The 17,217-nt window shown below is 35.8% G+C and overlaps 1 protein-coding gene across 13 annotated transcripts in view; it reads left to right on the top strand.

The window, feature by feature from the left end:
- PICALM (phosphatidylinositol binding clathrin assembly protein) overlaps positions 1-17,217 on the top strand; it is a 106,908-nt gene that overhangs the window by 32,941 nt on the left and 56,750 nt on the right. For 12 of the 13 annotated variants that reach the window (XM_082342254.1, XM_082342255.1, XM_082342260.1 and 9 more), the window contains exons 3-4: positions 3,203-3,278; positions 6,470-6,572. The exons of the other annotated variant lie outside the window; for it this stretch is intronic. In XM_082342254.1, the coding sequence (XP_082198380.1) occupies positions 3,203-3,278; positions 6,470-6,572 (179 nt within the window). The remainder of the gene's footprint in view (positions 1-3,202; positions 3,279-6,469; positions 6,573-17,217) is intronic. 13 annotated transcript variants of the gene reach the window in all.

Below are 17,217 nucleotides of genomic sequence, written 5' to 3'. Positions count from 1 at the left end.
TGTAGACCCTACACTTTGAGGAAAGATGGCCTTTAAGTCAGAAAGCAGAAAATGGGTCAGAGCACAGGGCACTTTCAGTAATGGGATCAAGAAGCAAAGATTAATGCCTAGAAATGGGTTCTGTAAGCATCACTGATTTTTGCAGGCCTTTGTGTATAGATTGTATGTTCGTCTATTTTCATTTGCTTTTTTATCATAGCCCAATCAGATTTCTGTCTGATCTGATGTAGTTGTCTATAAGCGCTCTTTGCCTAGTTCAAGGCTGTGATATTAAGGACTAAGATGGCATTTTGCTGAGAAGACTGATTGAAGAATGCCTTCTTCAGCAGAGAGTTGTGTCTGAAGCCTTTGTTTCCCAAAAAAGGGTAACAAATAAGATGCATAAGCTTTTGCAATTTAATGTTTGGAGAGAATCATCTTGTTTTCCATGATAGCTAATTTTTGAGTTCTTACCTTAGGTGATTTTCCCAGCCTAGTATACTTGTAAAATTGTGTCAAAAGGAATATTTTAAATTGTGTTAAAAGAAAATTTGAATGGAACTAGATAAATCTAGTACCTTGGTATGTGCCTTAGAAAAATGCAGACCACTGGTTGCTGGGAGATAGCTCCCACAGAGATGGGGAGGGACTTTATTCATTGGTATCAGATTTATAAACATGACTTTCTGACATCCATCACTTTACTCATTATTTTGGGTTTTTCAGTCATGAGACTCTGCTGTTATCTTTGACAGATACCAAAGAGAACATCATTAGAGTTCAGAATTAAAGCAGAAATTTACCCATAACTCTTACATTGCAACAGATCTGTTTGCATGTTTTGGTGTTCCTTTCTGGTCCTGTCCAAAGTATTTTTTATAGCTATAATCATAATTTATATAAAATATTATATTTAACCTTTTTTATATATCACACCATAGGAAGCATCTCCATGTTCTATGTTCTTTCTATTTATCATCATTAATGACTACATAATTGATCATGTAGTCCATCATTTTCTTAATTCTTCTCTTTCCTGGAAATTTAGTTTTCTGATGATTCACTGTTACAGTACCACATTGAATGATTTTATTTGTAGTTCTTAAGTTTTAAAAATTAGTTCCAGAAGCGTTACCTGAAATATGATTACTTAGGTAACAGACGTGACCATTTTTAGGACATATGTTACTCAGTTGCTTTCTCATTCATTATAAGCAGTATATAGAGTCAATAGAAAAATTTGGATATACTAGCCTCCGTGTAAGTTGAAGCATTTTGATCTTAACTAGGATATTAGTTTCTATTTTTATCAGGAATGTGTTTGTCTAAGATCATGATCATTTATTCAGAAGAATTTCAGGCTTGTATGTATTTTTTACCTTTTTAAAAAATATATATAGGTTATTCTTTAAAAAGAAAAAGCCACAAATATAACCAACTACAATGCTGGTTAAAGAGGCACACTATCAGTGGTGACTTTCAGAGGTAAATAAGGTGATAATACCAGAAGCAAAAACTTTATAAAGGCAAAAAAACCAGAAAGTTGACTGTCATTCCTTACAGTTGACTGACAGAAAGAGAAAGGTAGCATTTCAGTAGTGGTTTTCAGATAAACTCTAGTTTCCCTTCAGCAGCTAAGAGAAATCCAATGCTCTGCTCTTTTTTTGCTGCTAGTTTGTACAACCCTCAGGTTTTTGCATTGGCAGGTGTTATTAGTCTGTGAGAGAGTATGCATAGGATTTCACTACGCTATGGTGTTTCAAATTACACAGAACAATGGTTCTCAAATAGGGCAAGGGCGGAGAGTGATTTTCATCCCCAAGGGACGTTGCTCATAACTGGAGGGGATGCTACTGGCGTGCTAAGCATCTTACAATGCACAGGACAGGCCCCCACAAAAAAGAATGATCAGAACTTATAAAAAATCGTAGAGTGTAATATTTTCTTAGGATATTTTAACACCTTTTTGAAACAGGTTGTTTTAGGATAAATGATGAAACAGGAGTCTTTGATTTACAAATTATTTTTCAAAATCCTGGTTTGTTTGGTGTGATCTCTGATGAACAAGATTGAGTCAGAGAAGTGATGGTGTACATAAAATTGATAATAACCCTCTGCATACATTTACAAAAAAGTAATCCTTTTAAAGGAAATCGAAAGGAGTTTCTTTAGCTATTTTAGAGGTTGTATGTAAAGGGAAGCTAAAGTAGTGTTCTGTGGTAAGCACTTTGGAGAGGGTTTTGACAGTATTTTGAGAAAATGAACTTTCATACACATACTGACCCAACAATTCAACCCTAAGTATATATCATGAGAAACTCTTGTATGTTTGCAGGTGGGAGACCAGTACAAAGATGTCAATGAAACATTGTTAATAATAGTGAAATTGCAAAGAATTTAAATATCCATATAGAAATGGATACATAATGATATAGTAGTTCATTTAAATGCTCAAACATTGTTTAAAATGAATGAACTAGATGTACATGTATTAAATGGATAATACTTGGGAAGAAGTTGTTAAAAATCACATTGGAAAAGAATAAGTACAGTATGGTATTTCTGTAAATTTAAAATAGAAAGCAAAATTAGGTACAGTTTATAGATACTTATATATGTGGTAAAATTGTAAAAACATTTGTGGGAATGATGTAAACCTACTTCAGAAAAGTCATTGCCTCTGAAGAGGGAGGGAGGGAAGGGAATGGTTTTGAAGGCGTGTGTCTTCAGTAGTCTGTAATTTGATTCTGTAAGGGGTCTGAAGTGATTATGGTAATGTGTTTAATCTGGACAGTGGGTAAGAGGATGTCTGTAATATTATACTCCAGTATGATTACAGATATTTTGTTTTTTAAAAAAAAGTCATAAAAATTTTTGAGTCACCAGGTATCTGTGTAAAATAAAGGCACCATCTGAGTATGATTAACTGTAGCCATAATATGCTATATAGTAAAGCCAAAAATTACTGCTTCTAGTTTAAAAGTGCCTGTTTCCTTTTATTTTAACTTTAATACCATAGCTGTGGGCATTAGACTTTAATAAATTCCTGCATGCTAGTGAAAAATATATTTTACGTTTTTAGGAGGATTGAGGATGATAAATTTAAACTAGATAAGATTAATGGAATGTGTTAACCACGACTTTCTCCCCTAATTCTCAAATTAGAGTTTCTTAGATGGCAGTACTATTTGACATAATTTGTTTTTGTTTTTTTTTTCCCCAGCGTTTTATTCAGTATTTGGCTTCAAGAAACACGTTGTTTAACTTAAGCAATTTTTTGGATAAAAGTGGATTGCAAGGTAAAAACAACTTATTCATTATAGAAAATCAAGAGTGACCCCATTTGAGGATTACTGCAGAGTTGAACTCTTTCCTTTAGAACATGTGCTATGGAGGAATCTCATGTTTTAGTGAGGGTTGTAGGGAAGGAAAAACTGTATTTTCATGTGAAGATAAAGATGGACTTCACTACTTGACACCCAGAGCTTTTTGAAAAGTAGCATAAGGTAGCAGTTTGAGAGCATGGGTTCTGGAACTGGACTGCCTGCCTTCAAATCCCATCTCTAACACTTACCAACTGCATAAACTTGAGCAAGTTACTTCAACTCTCTGCATCTGTTAAATCAGGAATAATGATAGCACCCACCCTGTAGGATTATCATGAGGCTTAACCTAGTTATACATGTAAAGTGCCTAGAATGATGCCTGGCAAATAGGAAACACTATGTAAGTATCTGCTTTCATTGTTGTTCTTATTATTTTATGCTTTATTCCAAGAAATGTGGTTGGGAATATCATACATTTTAGTTAGCAAAGGTAAGCATAATGTGTTATTCAGATGAATTGTTCATTGATACTTACCTGTTACTTATTTTACTTTTAATTCAGTAACTTGAAATTGCTGTAATGTGGTATTCTTACCCTCCATGTACATTCTGTCTTAATGGGATCTGTTATACTTAGTTCCAGAACTAGGGTGTTAGCATTATAGAATGTTAGCTCTAGGAAGAGCCTCATAAAGGACATACTAAGACCGTACTAAGACATACTAAAGGAATACTCAGCAGTAAGGTTCAACTGGGAAGTATCTTTAGAGATCTGTGAGATGTGTGCTGCGCTTTGAAAGATGGGTGAGAACATGGAGTTGGCTTAAGCAAAGGTACACAGATGGACGTGGATGTGAAAGAGAAAGAGCATGGGGTGTTCAAGATTTATAGAGCAAATGAATGTGAATAGAACGTAGGATGAGGTATTAGAGAACATGTAGTGACAGATAGCCCTCAAGAAGCTGTTTGGGGCCAAAACCATGCACAAAAGATTTTGATATAGTTAGGATTTTGTAATGCAGCGAGAAACCATCAAACTTTTTTGAGTTGAGGGAGGAGGAGAGAGGGAGTGTGTGTTATAAAGAAAGCACCATAGCACAGTGCAGGTTGGATTCGAGTGAATAAAGTCTTAAAGACCTTGAGACTGCTCTGGTCATGATTTTGGTCATCTAGTAGAGAGTTAATGAGGGCCTGAATTGTGGCTTTTGTGGCAATAAAAAGCAATGGAATTTAGTGACTAACTGTGTTTGTGTTTAGGAACTGTCCAGTTCAATACTTGTTTACTTTTGGCAGATGGAAGTATTAATTAGAATGAATTGAATACCCAGTCTTCCAGAGATTCTGGAAGGTCAGTAACCTATACATAGGACCAAGTGTTACAAGGTTGATTTTACTTTAATGGGAGATATAATGCCTTAAATAGTTAAGGAAAAAAAAAATGAAGCAGTGGAATCCCTTTTTCAAATAAAATCTTAAATAGAAGCTAGATATATATAACAGATGAAACTGGAGCTGCTATGTTTTCCGGAACATGGAAAAAACTCTGCCTGCTCATCTTTTTGTTTCTACTTTCCCCCTTACTCAGTTCATTTGAACTATAAGAGTCTGTGGAAAGCAATATGCAAACCACTACTCTAGAGCAGAAAATATGCATATGTCCAAGTGGGGTTTTTGTGTCTTATTAGCTACTGATTTTCTACTTTCTTAAGATGGAAATTAAGCACTTCTAGTGATAAGGTTTTAAGGCTTTCATTCCTTTTATGTAGAGAACAGTTTTTAGGCCTTTTATTTAAAGCTCATATTCTAAAGAGATTACAAAGATAAGACTGAAATGGTAGTTAAAAGTATATAATTCAGTGGTGTTTTTGTAGTTTTGATTGCTGATGTATTTTGTTGGGTGGAGTCTGGTATATTTTCTTAAATATATACTGGGTGTATATAATATAAACTTCCAGTCTGGTGAGTGAGATAGACACTGTGTACATGTAATAGCTTTGAGCTGTACTTGGAGTAAGAATAATATGGGAGCACAAAGAGTTCAGGGAAAGTTTCAGAGATTGAGCCTTGAAGGATAAGAGAGATTTCTCCCATTAGCAAGGATGGAGTAGAGTGGATTAGAGGGAACAATATTAACTAAAGAGCTGAAGAATGTGAGTATGTAACACCTTATAAAATGCACTAGTAGCTATGAGAATATCTGAGGGCAGTGATTTTTCTTTTTCTATTTACTGATTTTTCTCCAGTGGCAAATTAGTAGCCACTCAAGAAATATTTGCTGAATAAATGAATTGGTGATTACGTTAAATCCAGTCACTTTACTTTACTTTACTTTCTTTCTTTTTTTTTTTTTTTTGCTTGTTTTGGTATTATCTTTTTAAAGTAGCAGAGACCATCAACAACTAAAGTTGAATGTGTTAGATGAAGATGAACTAAAATAGAATGGACCTGCTTTTACAATGAGAAGCAAAAATTTATAGACCTCACTGAGCCAGGCAGTAGCTAAAACACAAGTTTTTTTTTTTTTTAAATAATATTGATTAGATTTTATGGTGCTGAAGTTTTCAAATCTCATGACTGTGATGAAACAAAATCTTAGAATGATTTAGGTATTCATTTTGAAAGTTTAGTTGAAAACATTCATATAATTGTTTTTTGTTAGGCCTTAAACTTGCATATTGCCATTTCTTTCATTGTACTATGCAGTAATTTCCTCTACTACTTATAAGGTTGGCACACATAAGTTATAGTTGTTCTAAATCATATGCAACTAAAGATTGGTAAGTATGAAAATTATTAAATTGATTAATGATTTAAGGAGTGGGGTTGTGGTTCCATAGGATGTTAAATTTGAGTTATGAGGTTATCAGGTAGTATAAGAAAACAGGCTTTTCAGTTCCTGATAAATAAAAGATAGGAATGTTGGTCAGAAGTAAAACAGAATTATTTTAGTGAAATTCTAAGGGGGAAGATTTTTCTAAGCCACATATGACATAACTGAATTCAAAAATGTTAAGTATTCGAGATTTTAATGTCACTTAATTTACATCACTAAATTGAAGGTGGGATAACAAGACAATATGGCCATTGGATGAGATGAGTTGGTTTTCTAAGCTAATTGGGATTTTAATAATTTATGAAACCCTTTTCTGTTTCTTTTCTTACAGGATATGATATGTCTACCTTTATTAGGCGGTATAGTAGATATCTAAATGAAAAAGCAGTTTCATACAGACAAGTTGCATTTGATTTCACAAAAGTGAAAAGAGGGTGAGTTAAGCTTGCTTTTTTTTTTGACATCTGATGGATTTGCATATTTTAAACTATAAGTCATAGGCATTATTGATTATGAATTACGGAATTTCAGGCCAGTTTTAAAAGGTGAACTTCATTTTTCTCTGAAGAAGTATATCAGATACTTTTTGTACTAGGATTTTCAAAGTTCATTTGAATTTTATAACAGCTTTATTGAGACAATTCACACAACATAAAATTCACCCTTTTGAAGTGTACAATTAGTGGTTTTTAGTATATTTACAAAGTTGTGCAGCATCACTGCTATGTAATCCCAAGACATTTCATTGCTTCCCATTTTCCTCTTCCTCTAGACCCTGGCAACGACAAATCTACTTTATATCTCTATGGATTTGTCTGTTCTGAACATTTCATATAAGTGGAATCATACGATATGTGGCCTTTTGTGTCTGGCTTCTTTCATTCAGCATAGTGTATTCAAGTTGTAGCATCTTTGTTGTAGCATGCATCAGTACTTCATTCCTTTTTATGCCCAAATAATATTCTGTCATATAGAGACACCATATATATACATACCACATCTTTATCCATTCATCTGTCCTTGATGGACACTTAGGTTGCTTCCATGTCTTAGCTGTTGTACATAGTGCTGCTGTGAACATTGGGGTTCATGTATCTTTTTGAATTAGAGTTTTCTCTGAATATATGCCCAGGATAAGATTGCTGGATCATATAGTAACTCTATTTTTCATTTTTTAAGGAACTTCCATACTATTCCCCATAGTGGCTGCTCCAGTTTACATTCTCACCAGCAGTGTAGGAGGGTTCCTTTTTCTCCACACCCTCTCCAGCATTTATTGTTTGTAGACTTTAATGATGGCCATTTTAACTGGTGTGAGGTGATACCTCATTGTAGTTTTGATTTGCATTTCTCTAATAATTAGTGATATTGAGCATCTTTTCATGTGCCTGTTGGCCATCTGTATGTCTTCTTTGGAGAAATGTCTATTTAGGTCTTTTGCCCTTTTTTAAAAAATTTTTTTTTTTATTCTCCCCATTTTTGGATTTTTTAAAAAAATTAATTAATTAATTTATTTTTGGCTATGTTGGGTCTTCGTTGCTGCACAAGGGCTTTCTCTAGTTGTGGCAAGCGGGGGCTACTCTTCATTGTGGTGTGTGGGCTTCTCATTGAGGTGGCTTCTCTTGTTGTGGAGCATGGGCTCTAGGCACACGGGCTTCAATAGTTGCAGCATGCTGGCTCAGTAGTTGCCGCACGCGGGCCCTAGAGCGTGCGGGCTTCTGTAGTTGCTGTGCGTGGGCTCAGTAGTTGTGATGTGCGGGCTCTAGGGTGTGCAGGCTCAGTAGTTGTGGCACACGGGCTTAGTTGCTCTGCATGTGGGATCTTCCCAGGACCAGGGGACAAACCTGTGTCCCATGCATTGGCAGGCAGGTTTTAACCACTGCGCCACCAGGGAAGTCCCAATTGAGTTCTCTTTTTTGATATTAAGTTGTATGAACTGTTTGTGTACTTTGGAAATTAATCCATTGTTGGTAGCATTGTTTGCAAATCATTTCTTCCAGTCCATAGGTTGTTTTTTTGCGTTGTTTATGGTTTCCTTTTCTGTGCAAAAACTTTTAAATTTAATTAGGTCCATTTGTTTATTTTTGTTCTTATCTCCGTTACTCTAGGAGATGGATCCAAAAAATTATTGCTACAATTTATGTCAAGGAGTGTTCTGCCTGAGTTTTCTTCTAGGAGTTTTTATAGTATCTGGTCTTACATTTATGTGCGTAATCCATTTTGAGTTTATTTTTGTATATGGTGTTAGAGAATGTTCTAATTTCTTTCTTTCCATGTAGCTGTCCAGTTTTCCCAGCATCACTTACTGAAGAGACTGTCTTTTCTCCGTTGTATCTTCTTGCATCCTTTGTCATAGATTAATTGACCATAAGTGCATGGGTTTATTTCTGGGCTTTCTGTCCTGTTCCATTGATCTATAGGTCTGTTTTTGTGCTGGCATCATACTGTTTTGATTACTGTAGCTTTGTTTTATAGTCTGAAGTCAGGGAGCATGATATCTCCAGCTCCATTCTTCTTTCTCAAAAGTGTTTTGGCTATTTGGGATCTTTTGTATTTGCCATGCAAATTTTAAAATTTTTTGTTCTAATTCTGTGAAAAATGCCATTGGTAATTTGATAGGGATCGCACTGAATCCACAGATTGCTTTGGTTAGTAAGGTCATTTTAAGAATATTGATTCTTGGGCTTCCCTGGTGGCACAATGGTTGAGAATCTGCCTGCTAATGCAGGGGACACGGGTTCGAGCCCTGGTCTGGGAAGATCCCACATGCCGCGGAGCAACTAAGCCCGTGTGCCACAACTACTGAGCCTGCGCTCTAGAGCCCGCGAGCCACAACTACTGAAGCCCGTGCGCTTAGAGCCCGTGCTCTGCAACAAGAGAGGCCGCGATACTGAGAGGCCTGCGCACTGCAATGAAGAGTGGCCCACGCTTGCCGCAACTAGAGGAAGCCCTCGCACAGAAACGAAGACCCAACACAGCCAAAAAAAATGGATAAATAAATAATAATTTTAAAGAAAGGTGCTAATAATTTAAAAAAAATATATTGATTCTTCCAATCCAAGAATCAATCAGTCAATCAGTATATCTTTACATCTGTTTGCATCATCTTCAGTTTCTTTCATCAGTGTCTTATAGTTTTTGGAGTACAGGTCTTTTGCCTCCTTAGGTAGCAAACTGTTTTTCAAAGTAGTTGAACCATTTTACATTCCCACCAGCAATGTATACAGGTTCCAATTTCTCCACATTCTTGTCATTGCTTGTTATTTTCTGTCTTTGATTATAGCCGTCCTAGTGGGTGTGAAGTGGTGTATCGTGTTTGGTTTGCATTTTCCTGATGGCTAATAATGTTGAGTGTCTTTTTATGTGCTTATTGGCCATTTGTATATCTTCTTTGGAAAAATGTCTGTTCAAGTCCTTTGCTTGTTTTTTAATCGGGTTGTCCTTTTACTGTTGAATTGCAAGAGTTTTTTAATATATTCTGGACATCAGTTCCTTATCATATATATAATTTGCAAATATTTTCTCACCTCCCGTGGCTTGTCTTCACTTTCTTAATGGTATCCTTTGAAAAACGTAAGTTTTTAATTTTGATGGATTCCAATTTATTTATTTATTTATTTTTCTTTGGTTGCTTGTACTTTTGGCATCATGTGTAAGAAAACATTGCTTAATCCAAGATATGCTCCTACGTTTTTTCTGTTTTGTAGTTTTGGCTCTTACATTTAGGTTTTGATCCATTTGAATTAATTTTTGTATATGGTATGAGGTATGGGTGTAAATTCATTCTTTTGTATGTGGATATTCTGTTATCCCAGCACCATTTGTTGAAGTCTTTTCTTTTCCCATTGAATGGTCTTGATGAAAATGGATTGATCATAAATGTAAAGGCTGATTTCTGGACTCTCAGTTCTATTCTGTTGATCTATGTCTGTCCTCATGCCAGTACCACATTTGTCTTGAAGAATGTTGCTTGGTAGTAAGTTTTGAAATTGAGAAGTGTGAGTTCTCTGACTCTCTTCTTAATTTTCAAGATTGTTTTGGCTGTTATGTATCTCTTGCATTTTCATATGAATTTTAGGATTAGCGTATCAGTTTCTGCAGAAATGGTAGCTGGATTTTGATAAAGATTGCATTTCATCTGTAGATCAAATTGGGAAGTGTTAAGTGTCTTAACACATTGTTTCTAATCCATAAATACAGGATGTCTTTCTGTTTATCTTGTGTAATTTCTTTCATTCCTGTTTTGTATTTAAGGTTCTTTTTAATCTTGAATGCAGAGGTTGAATTTATTTCTTGCTATGCCCTATAAATCACAGTCTTTTTGTCATAAGGACTAATCTCATGAATGATAGAATCGGTGCTTCTATACCTGATAAAAAGTCTGGTGTACAGGCTTTTTTTAGGATATATGATGAGTCCTCAGGAAAGAAGACATTCTTAAGGGGCATCGATGACCCTTGTAACTATGGAGGGCCTGCCCTGAGGGGAATCTGGCTTCTGCGGAAGTACTCTGAGTTTCTGAATTTCCCTGCTCTTTACAGACCCCAAAGATCTACGCAATTAATATGTTCTTTTAAATTGTTCTCTTGACATGTTAAATTACTAGACTGAAATGAAAAATTCAATACAAATGTAAAGTAACCTCTCAGTTATTCAAGAAGTTTTAAAGCTGAATTTAAATGTTTCTGTGTCACTGTTTCAAATTAATCGGAAGGTGATGAGTTTGGAACCTACCAAAACTGAATTCCACAGATTTTTGTTTCATATATTTAGGTACTTTGTAGGTGATTATGATGGAGGAGATCATATTAGAAGTCTGATTCTTAACCCTCAGTATTCTGTCCAGTAAACCACTTTCCAGCTGGGTTTATATTAATACTTTCCTGTAAAGAGTGTTCAGTTAAAACTGATCAAGATATTTGTAGATTTCACATTTATATATATATATATATATATATATATATATATATATATTTAAAATATTTATTTGGTTGCGCTGTATCTTAGTTGCTGCTCATGGGTTCCTTACTTGCGGCTTGCTGGCTCCTTAGTTGTGGCACGCGGTCTCCTTTGTTGTGGCATGTGAACTGTTAGTTGCGACATGCATGTGGGATCTAGTTCCCTGACCAGGGATTGAACCTGGGCCCCCGGCTTTGGGAGCGTGGAGTCTTAACCACTGCGCCACCAGGGAAGTCCCAGATTAATATATTTTAAAATTGTAACTTTTTTTCTAATCTGAAGGGCCAGTTTCGTGATTGAGAAGTGTTGCTGCATTTTTATATTTAATAGAGCAAACTTTTATTATTTGGATGAGAACAGCCCTTGATTATGTACGATGTAATTAGTACTGATTTAAAGGAAATTACTCTTATTTAATGCTAAGGAAAAGGAAAGTGAATCAAAGAGGACCTGTGACTGAATGGACTCAAGAATAGCACAACTTGTGTATGTATCTGGGTGTATAAAATACCCAGATACATACACATACACATATATATCAGTATAAATAAGAAAGAAAAATATAGAACATAAGAGTATAAGTTGAAGGCGTGAAATTTATTATATGATGGCAAAAACCTCAGTAGACTGTTTCAGTTTTGGAGAGGGTTTGTGTAGTAAATAGTAAAGTTTTATTTACTAGGTTAACAAATTTTTATGTTTACAAAAGTAATAAACTATTACAAAAATTCAGGCAACATAGCATTCTGACTTAAAGAAACAATATTTTGGTGTATCTAATCAGTTTTCTGTGTGTAAATACATGTATGAAGGGACACAGAAAATTACATAATCACATTATTTGAAGACTGCTTCCCTCCCCTAATATATATTTTAGGTATTTTCTATGTCTGTACACATAGATCCATCTCATCCTTTTTTTTTTTTTTTTTTAATTATTTATTTTGGCTGCGTTGGGTCTTCATGCTGCACACGGACTTTCTCTAGTTGAGGCAAGCGGGGGCTACTCTTCGTTGCAGTGCGCGGGCTTCTCACCGCCGTGGCTTCTCTTGTTGAGGAGCACGAGCTCTAGGCCGCATGGGCTTCAGTAGTTGTGCCTTGCGGGCTCTAGAGCACAGGCTCAGTAGTTGTGGCGTACGGGCTTAGTTGCTCTGTGGCATGTGGGATTTTCCCGAACCGGGGCTCGAACCCGTGTCCCCTGCATTGGCAGGTGGATTCTTAACCACTGTGCCACCAGGGAAATCCCCATCTCATTCTTCTGAATGGCTTTAGAATGTTCTGGATGTACATTTGATTTATTCTCATTTTTTTTATCTTACAAAAGTAACACACTGACCATTCTTTTACATATGGTTGCATTTTTTTTATGTAACTAACATTTATTTAATTATGTTAGATGTATATACAAGTATTATTGTTTCAGAGAATAAGGGGGAATAACAAACTAGATTTGGGCTTACTCCCTAGGAATGGACATACGGAATAAGGAAACTTTACACAGCATCAAAATGTATGGCAGGGCTTTCAACAAGAAAACTGTGGCAGAAGGATTAATCAGCATAGTAGTTCTATGATTTACCAAAGGCCCACTCCTCATCTTGACACCTTGTATGTGGATGCTGCTGTGGCCCTCATAGGGAGCCATTAGCTTTGGGCTTTGTTATAAATTAGCTTCCAGGGATCTGATCAGAGATTCCTGGAGAAGATCCACTCTTCTGCTTAAAGAGGGCCAAACCATATGACTGGGCAGTTTTGTTTGTTTGTTTGTTTTTGTTTTTTTTTTAATTGGAATATAGTCGTTTTACAATGTTGTGTTAGTTTCTACTCTACAGCGAGGTGGAGTTCCCTGTGCTATACAGCAGGTTCTTATTAGTTATCTATTTTATACATATTAGTGTATATATGTCAATCCCAATCTCCCAATTCATCCCACCCTCCCCCACCCCCAGCTGCTTTCCTCCCTTGGTGTCCATACGTTTGTTCTCTACTTCTGTATCTCTATTTCTGCCTTGCAAACCTGTTCATCTGTGCCATTTTTCTAGATTCCACATACGTGTGTTAACATACGATATTTGTTTTTCTCTTTCTGACTTACTTCATTCTGTATGACAGTCTCTAGGTCCTTCCACGTCTCTACAAATGATCCAATTTCGTTCCTTTTTATGGCCGAGTAATATTCCATTGTATATATATATACCACATCTTCTTTATCCATTCATCTGTTGATGGACATTTAGGTTGCTTCCATGACCTGGCTATTGTAAATAGTGCTACAATGAACATTGGGGTTCATGTGTCTTTTTGAATTATGGTTTTCTCTGGGTATATGCTCAGTAGTAGGATTGCTGGGTCGTATGGTAGTTCTATTTTTAGTTTTTTAAGGACCCTCCATACTGTTCTCCATAGTGACTGTATCAATTTACATTCCCACCAACAGTGCAAGAGGGTTCCCTTTTCTCCACACCCTCTCTAGCAGCATTTACTGTTTGTGGATTTTCTGATGATGCCCATTCTAACCAGTGTGAGGTGATGCCTCGATGTAGTTTTGATTTGCATTTCCCTAATAATTAGTGATGTTGAGCAGCTTTTCATGTGCCTCTTGGCCATCTGTATGTCTTCTTTGGAGAAATGTCTGGTTTGATCTCCTGCACATTTTTCGATTGGGTTGTTTGTTTTTCTGACATAGAGCTGCATGAGCTGTTTGTATATTTTGGAGATTAATCCCTTGTCGGTTGCTTTATTTGCAAACATATTTATCCCATTCTGTTGGTTGTCTTTCTGTTTTGTTTATGGTTTCCTTTGTTGTGAAAAAGCTTTTAAGTATTGTCGATTTTTGTTGTTATTTTTGTTACTAAAGGAGGTGGATTAAAAAAGATATTGCTGCAATTTATGTCAGAGAGTGTTCCGCATATGTTTTACTCTAAGAGTTTTATAGTATCTGAATCCTTTCATCCCTGGGATAAATCCCACTTGATCATGGTTTATGATCCTTTTAATGTGTTGTTGGATTCTGTTTGCTAGTATTTTGCTGAGGGTTTTTGCATCTATATTCATCAGTGATATTGGTCTGTAATTTTCTTTTTTTGTAGTATCTTTCTCTGGTTTTGGTATCAGGGTGATGGTGGCCTCATAGAATGAGTTTGGGAGGGTTCCTTCCTCTGCAATTTTTTGGAAGAGTTTGAGAAGGATGGGTGTTAGCTCTTCTCTAAATGTTTGAAAGAATTCACCTGTGAAGCCATCTGGTCCTGGGCTTTTGTTTGTTGGAAGATTTTTAATCACAGTTTCAATTTCATTACTTGTGATTGGTCTGTTCATATTTTCTGTTTCTTCCTGGTTCAGTCTTAGAAGGTTATACCTTTCTAAGAATCTGTCCATTTCTTCCAGGTTGTCCATTTTATTGGCATAGAGTTGCTTGTAGTAGTCTCTTAGGATGCTTTGTAATTCTTCGGTGTCTGTTTTAACTCCTCGTTCATTTCTAATTTTATTGATTTGAGTCCTCTCCCTCTTTTTCTTGATGGGTCTGGCTAAAGGTTTATCAATTTTGTTTATCTTCTCAAAGAACCAGCTTTTAGTTTTATTGATCTTTGCTATTGTTTTCTTTGTTTCTATTTCATTTATTTCTGCTCTGATCTTTATGATTTCTTTCCTCCTACTAACTTTGGGTTTTGTTTGTTCTTTCTCTAGTTCCTTTAGGTGTAAGGTTAGATTGTTTATTTGATAGTTCTCTTGTTTCTTAAGGTAGGATTGTATTGCTATAAACTTCCCTCTTAGAACTGCTTTTGCTTCATCTCATAGGTTTTGGATCGTCGTCTGTTCATTGTCATTTGTATCTAGGTATTTTTTAATTTTCTCTTTGATTTCTTCAGTGATCTCTTGGTTATTTAGTAATGTATTGTTTAGCCTCCATTTGTTTGTGTTTTTACGGTTTTTTTCCCTGTAATTTATTTCTAATCTCATAGTGTTGTGGTCGGAAAAGATGCTTGATATGATTTCAATTTTCTTAAATTTACTGAGGCTTGTTTTGTGACCCAAGATGTGATCTGTCCTGAAGAATGTTCTGTGTGCCCTTGAGAAGGAAGTGTAATCTGCTGTTTTCGGATGGACTGTCCTATAAATATCAATTAAATCTATGTGGTCTTTTGTAGCATTGAAAGCTTGTGTTTCCTTATTAATTTTCTGTCTGGATGATCTGTCCATTGGTGTAAGTTGAGGTGTTAAAATTCCCCGCTATTATTGTGTTACTGTCGATTTCCTCTTTTATAGCTGTTAGCATTTGCCTTATGTAGTGAGGTGCTTCTTTGTTGGGTGCATATATATTTATAATTGTTATATCTTCTTCTTGGATTGATCCCTTGATCATTATGTAATGTCCTTCCTTGTCTCTTGTAACGTTCTTTATTTTAAAGTCTATTTTATCTGATATGAGTATTGCTACTCCAGCTTTCTTTTGATTTCCATTTGCATGGAATATCTTTTTCCATCCCCTCAGTTTCCGTGTGTATGTGTCCCTAGGTCTGAAGTGGGACTCTTGTAGACAGTATATATATGGGTCTTGTTTTTGTATCCATTCAGCCAGTCTGTGTCTTTTGGTTGGAGCATTTAATCCATTCACATTTAAGGTAATTATCGATATGTATGTTCCTATTACCATTTTCTTAATTGTTTTGGGTTTGTTTTTGTAGGTCGTTTTCTTCTCTTGTGTTTCCCACTTAGAGACGTTCCTTTAGCATTTGTTGTTGACCTGGTTTGGTGGTGCTGAATTCTCTTAGCTTTTGCTTGTTTGTAAAGCTTTTGATTTCTCTGTCGAATCTGAATGAGATCCTTCCTGGGTAGAGTATTCTTGGTTGTAGGTTCTTCCCTTCCATCACTTTAAATATGTCGTGCCACTCCCTTCTGGCTTGCAGAGTTTCTGCTGAGAAATCAGCTGTTAACCTTATGGGAGTTCCCTTGTATGTTGTCATTTTTCCCTTGTTGCTTTAATAATTTTTCTTTGTCTTTAATTTTGTCAGTTTGATTATTATGTGTCTCGGCGTGTTTCTGCTTGGGTTTATCCTGCCTGGAACTCTCTGTGCTTCCTGGACTTGGGTGCCTATTTCCTTTCCCATGTTAGGGAAGTTTTCAACTATAATCTCTTCAAATATTTTCTTGGGTCCTTTCTCTCTCTCTTCTTCTGGGACTCCTATAATGTGAATGTTGGTGTGTTTAATGTTGTCCCAGCGGTCTCTTAGGCTGTCTTCATTTCTTTTCATTCTTTTTTCTTTATTCTGTTCTGCAGCAGTGAATTCCACCATTCTGTCTTACAGATCACTTATCCTTTCTTCTGCCTCAGTTATTCTGCTGTTGATTCCTTCTAGTATGTTTTTCATTTCAGTTATTTTATTGTTCATCTCTGTTTGTTCTTTAATTCGTCTAGGTTTTTGTTCTTTAATTCTTCTAGATCTTTGTTGAACATTTCTTGCATCTTCTCGATGTTTGACTCCATTCTTTTTCCGAGGTCCTGAATCATCTTCAGTATCGTTATTCAGAATTCTTTTCCTGGAAGGTTGCCTATCTCCACTTCATTTAGTTGTTTTTCTGGGGTTTTATCTTGTTCCTTCATCTGGGACATAGTCCTCTGCCTTTTCATTTTGTCTGTCTTTCTGTGATTGTGGTTTTCATTCTGCAGGCTGCAGGATTGTAATTCTTCTTCCGTCTGTCCTCTCTCTGGTTGCATTAAGTAAAGTTTCCTGTAGAATAAATTCTTAGAATTGACAAGTCAAACGTTATAGACATTTACCATTTTATTAGAAAATACTAAATTCCCCTGGATAAAAGTGGTACCAGATTATTGAGTTAATTACAGTTATAAATACCTCTTCCTCTGTTTTCTTCCATCATCATGAAAATGTATCTCATTAGATGTTCATTTTATGTTGGTTGATCAACTAATTTTTAAATGGTGATATTGAGCCTCTTTCTCTCTTTTTAAAAATGCCATTCATACTTTGTTAATTGCCTTTCAATGTCCTTTGCCCACTTCTCTGTTGGGCTTTTACAGTTCTTTTCTGTTGTCTTAAGACTAACTGGCTGTTTAGTCAGATAAATTTAGGTTTGATTTCTAGCTTCACTCCAGTTAGGTGA

The sequence above is a fragment of the Balaenoptera borealis genome (genome assembly GCF_965194805.1).
Source record: "Balaenoptera borealis genome assembly, chromosome: 11".
Taxonomy (NCBI): domain Eukaryota; kingdom Metazoa; phylum Chordata; class Mammalia; order Artiodactyla; family Balaenopteridae; genus Balaenoptera; species Balaenoptera borealis.
The sequence above is the reverse complement of the archived record's forward strand: the minus strand, read 5'-3'. Positions and strand labels throughout refer to the sequence as shown.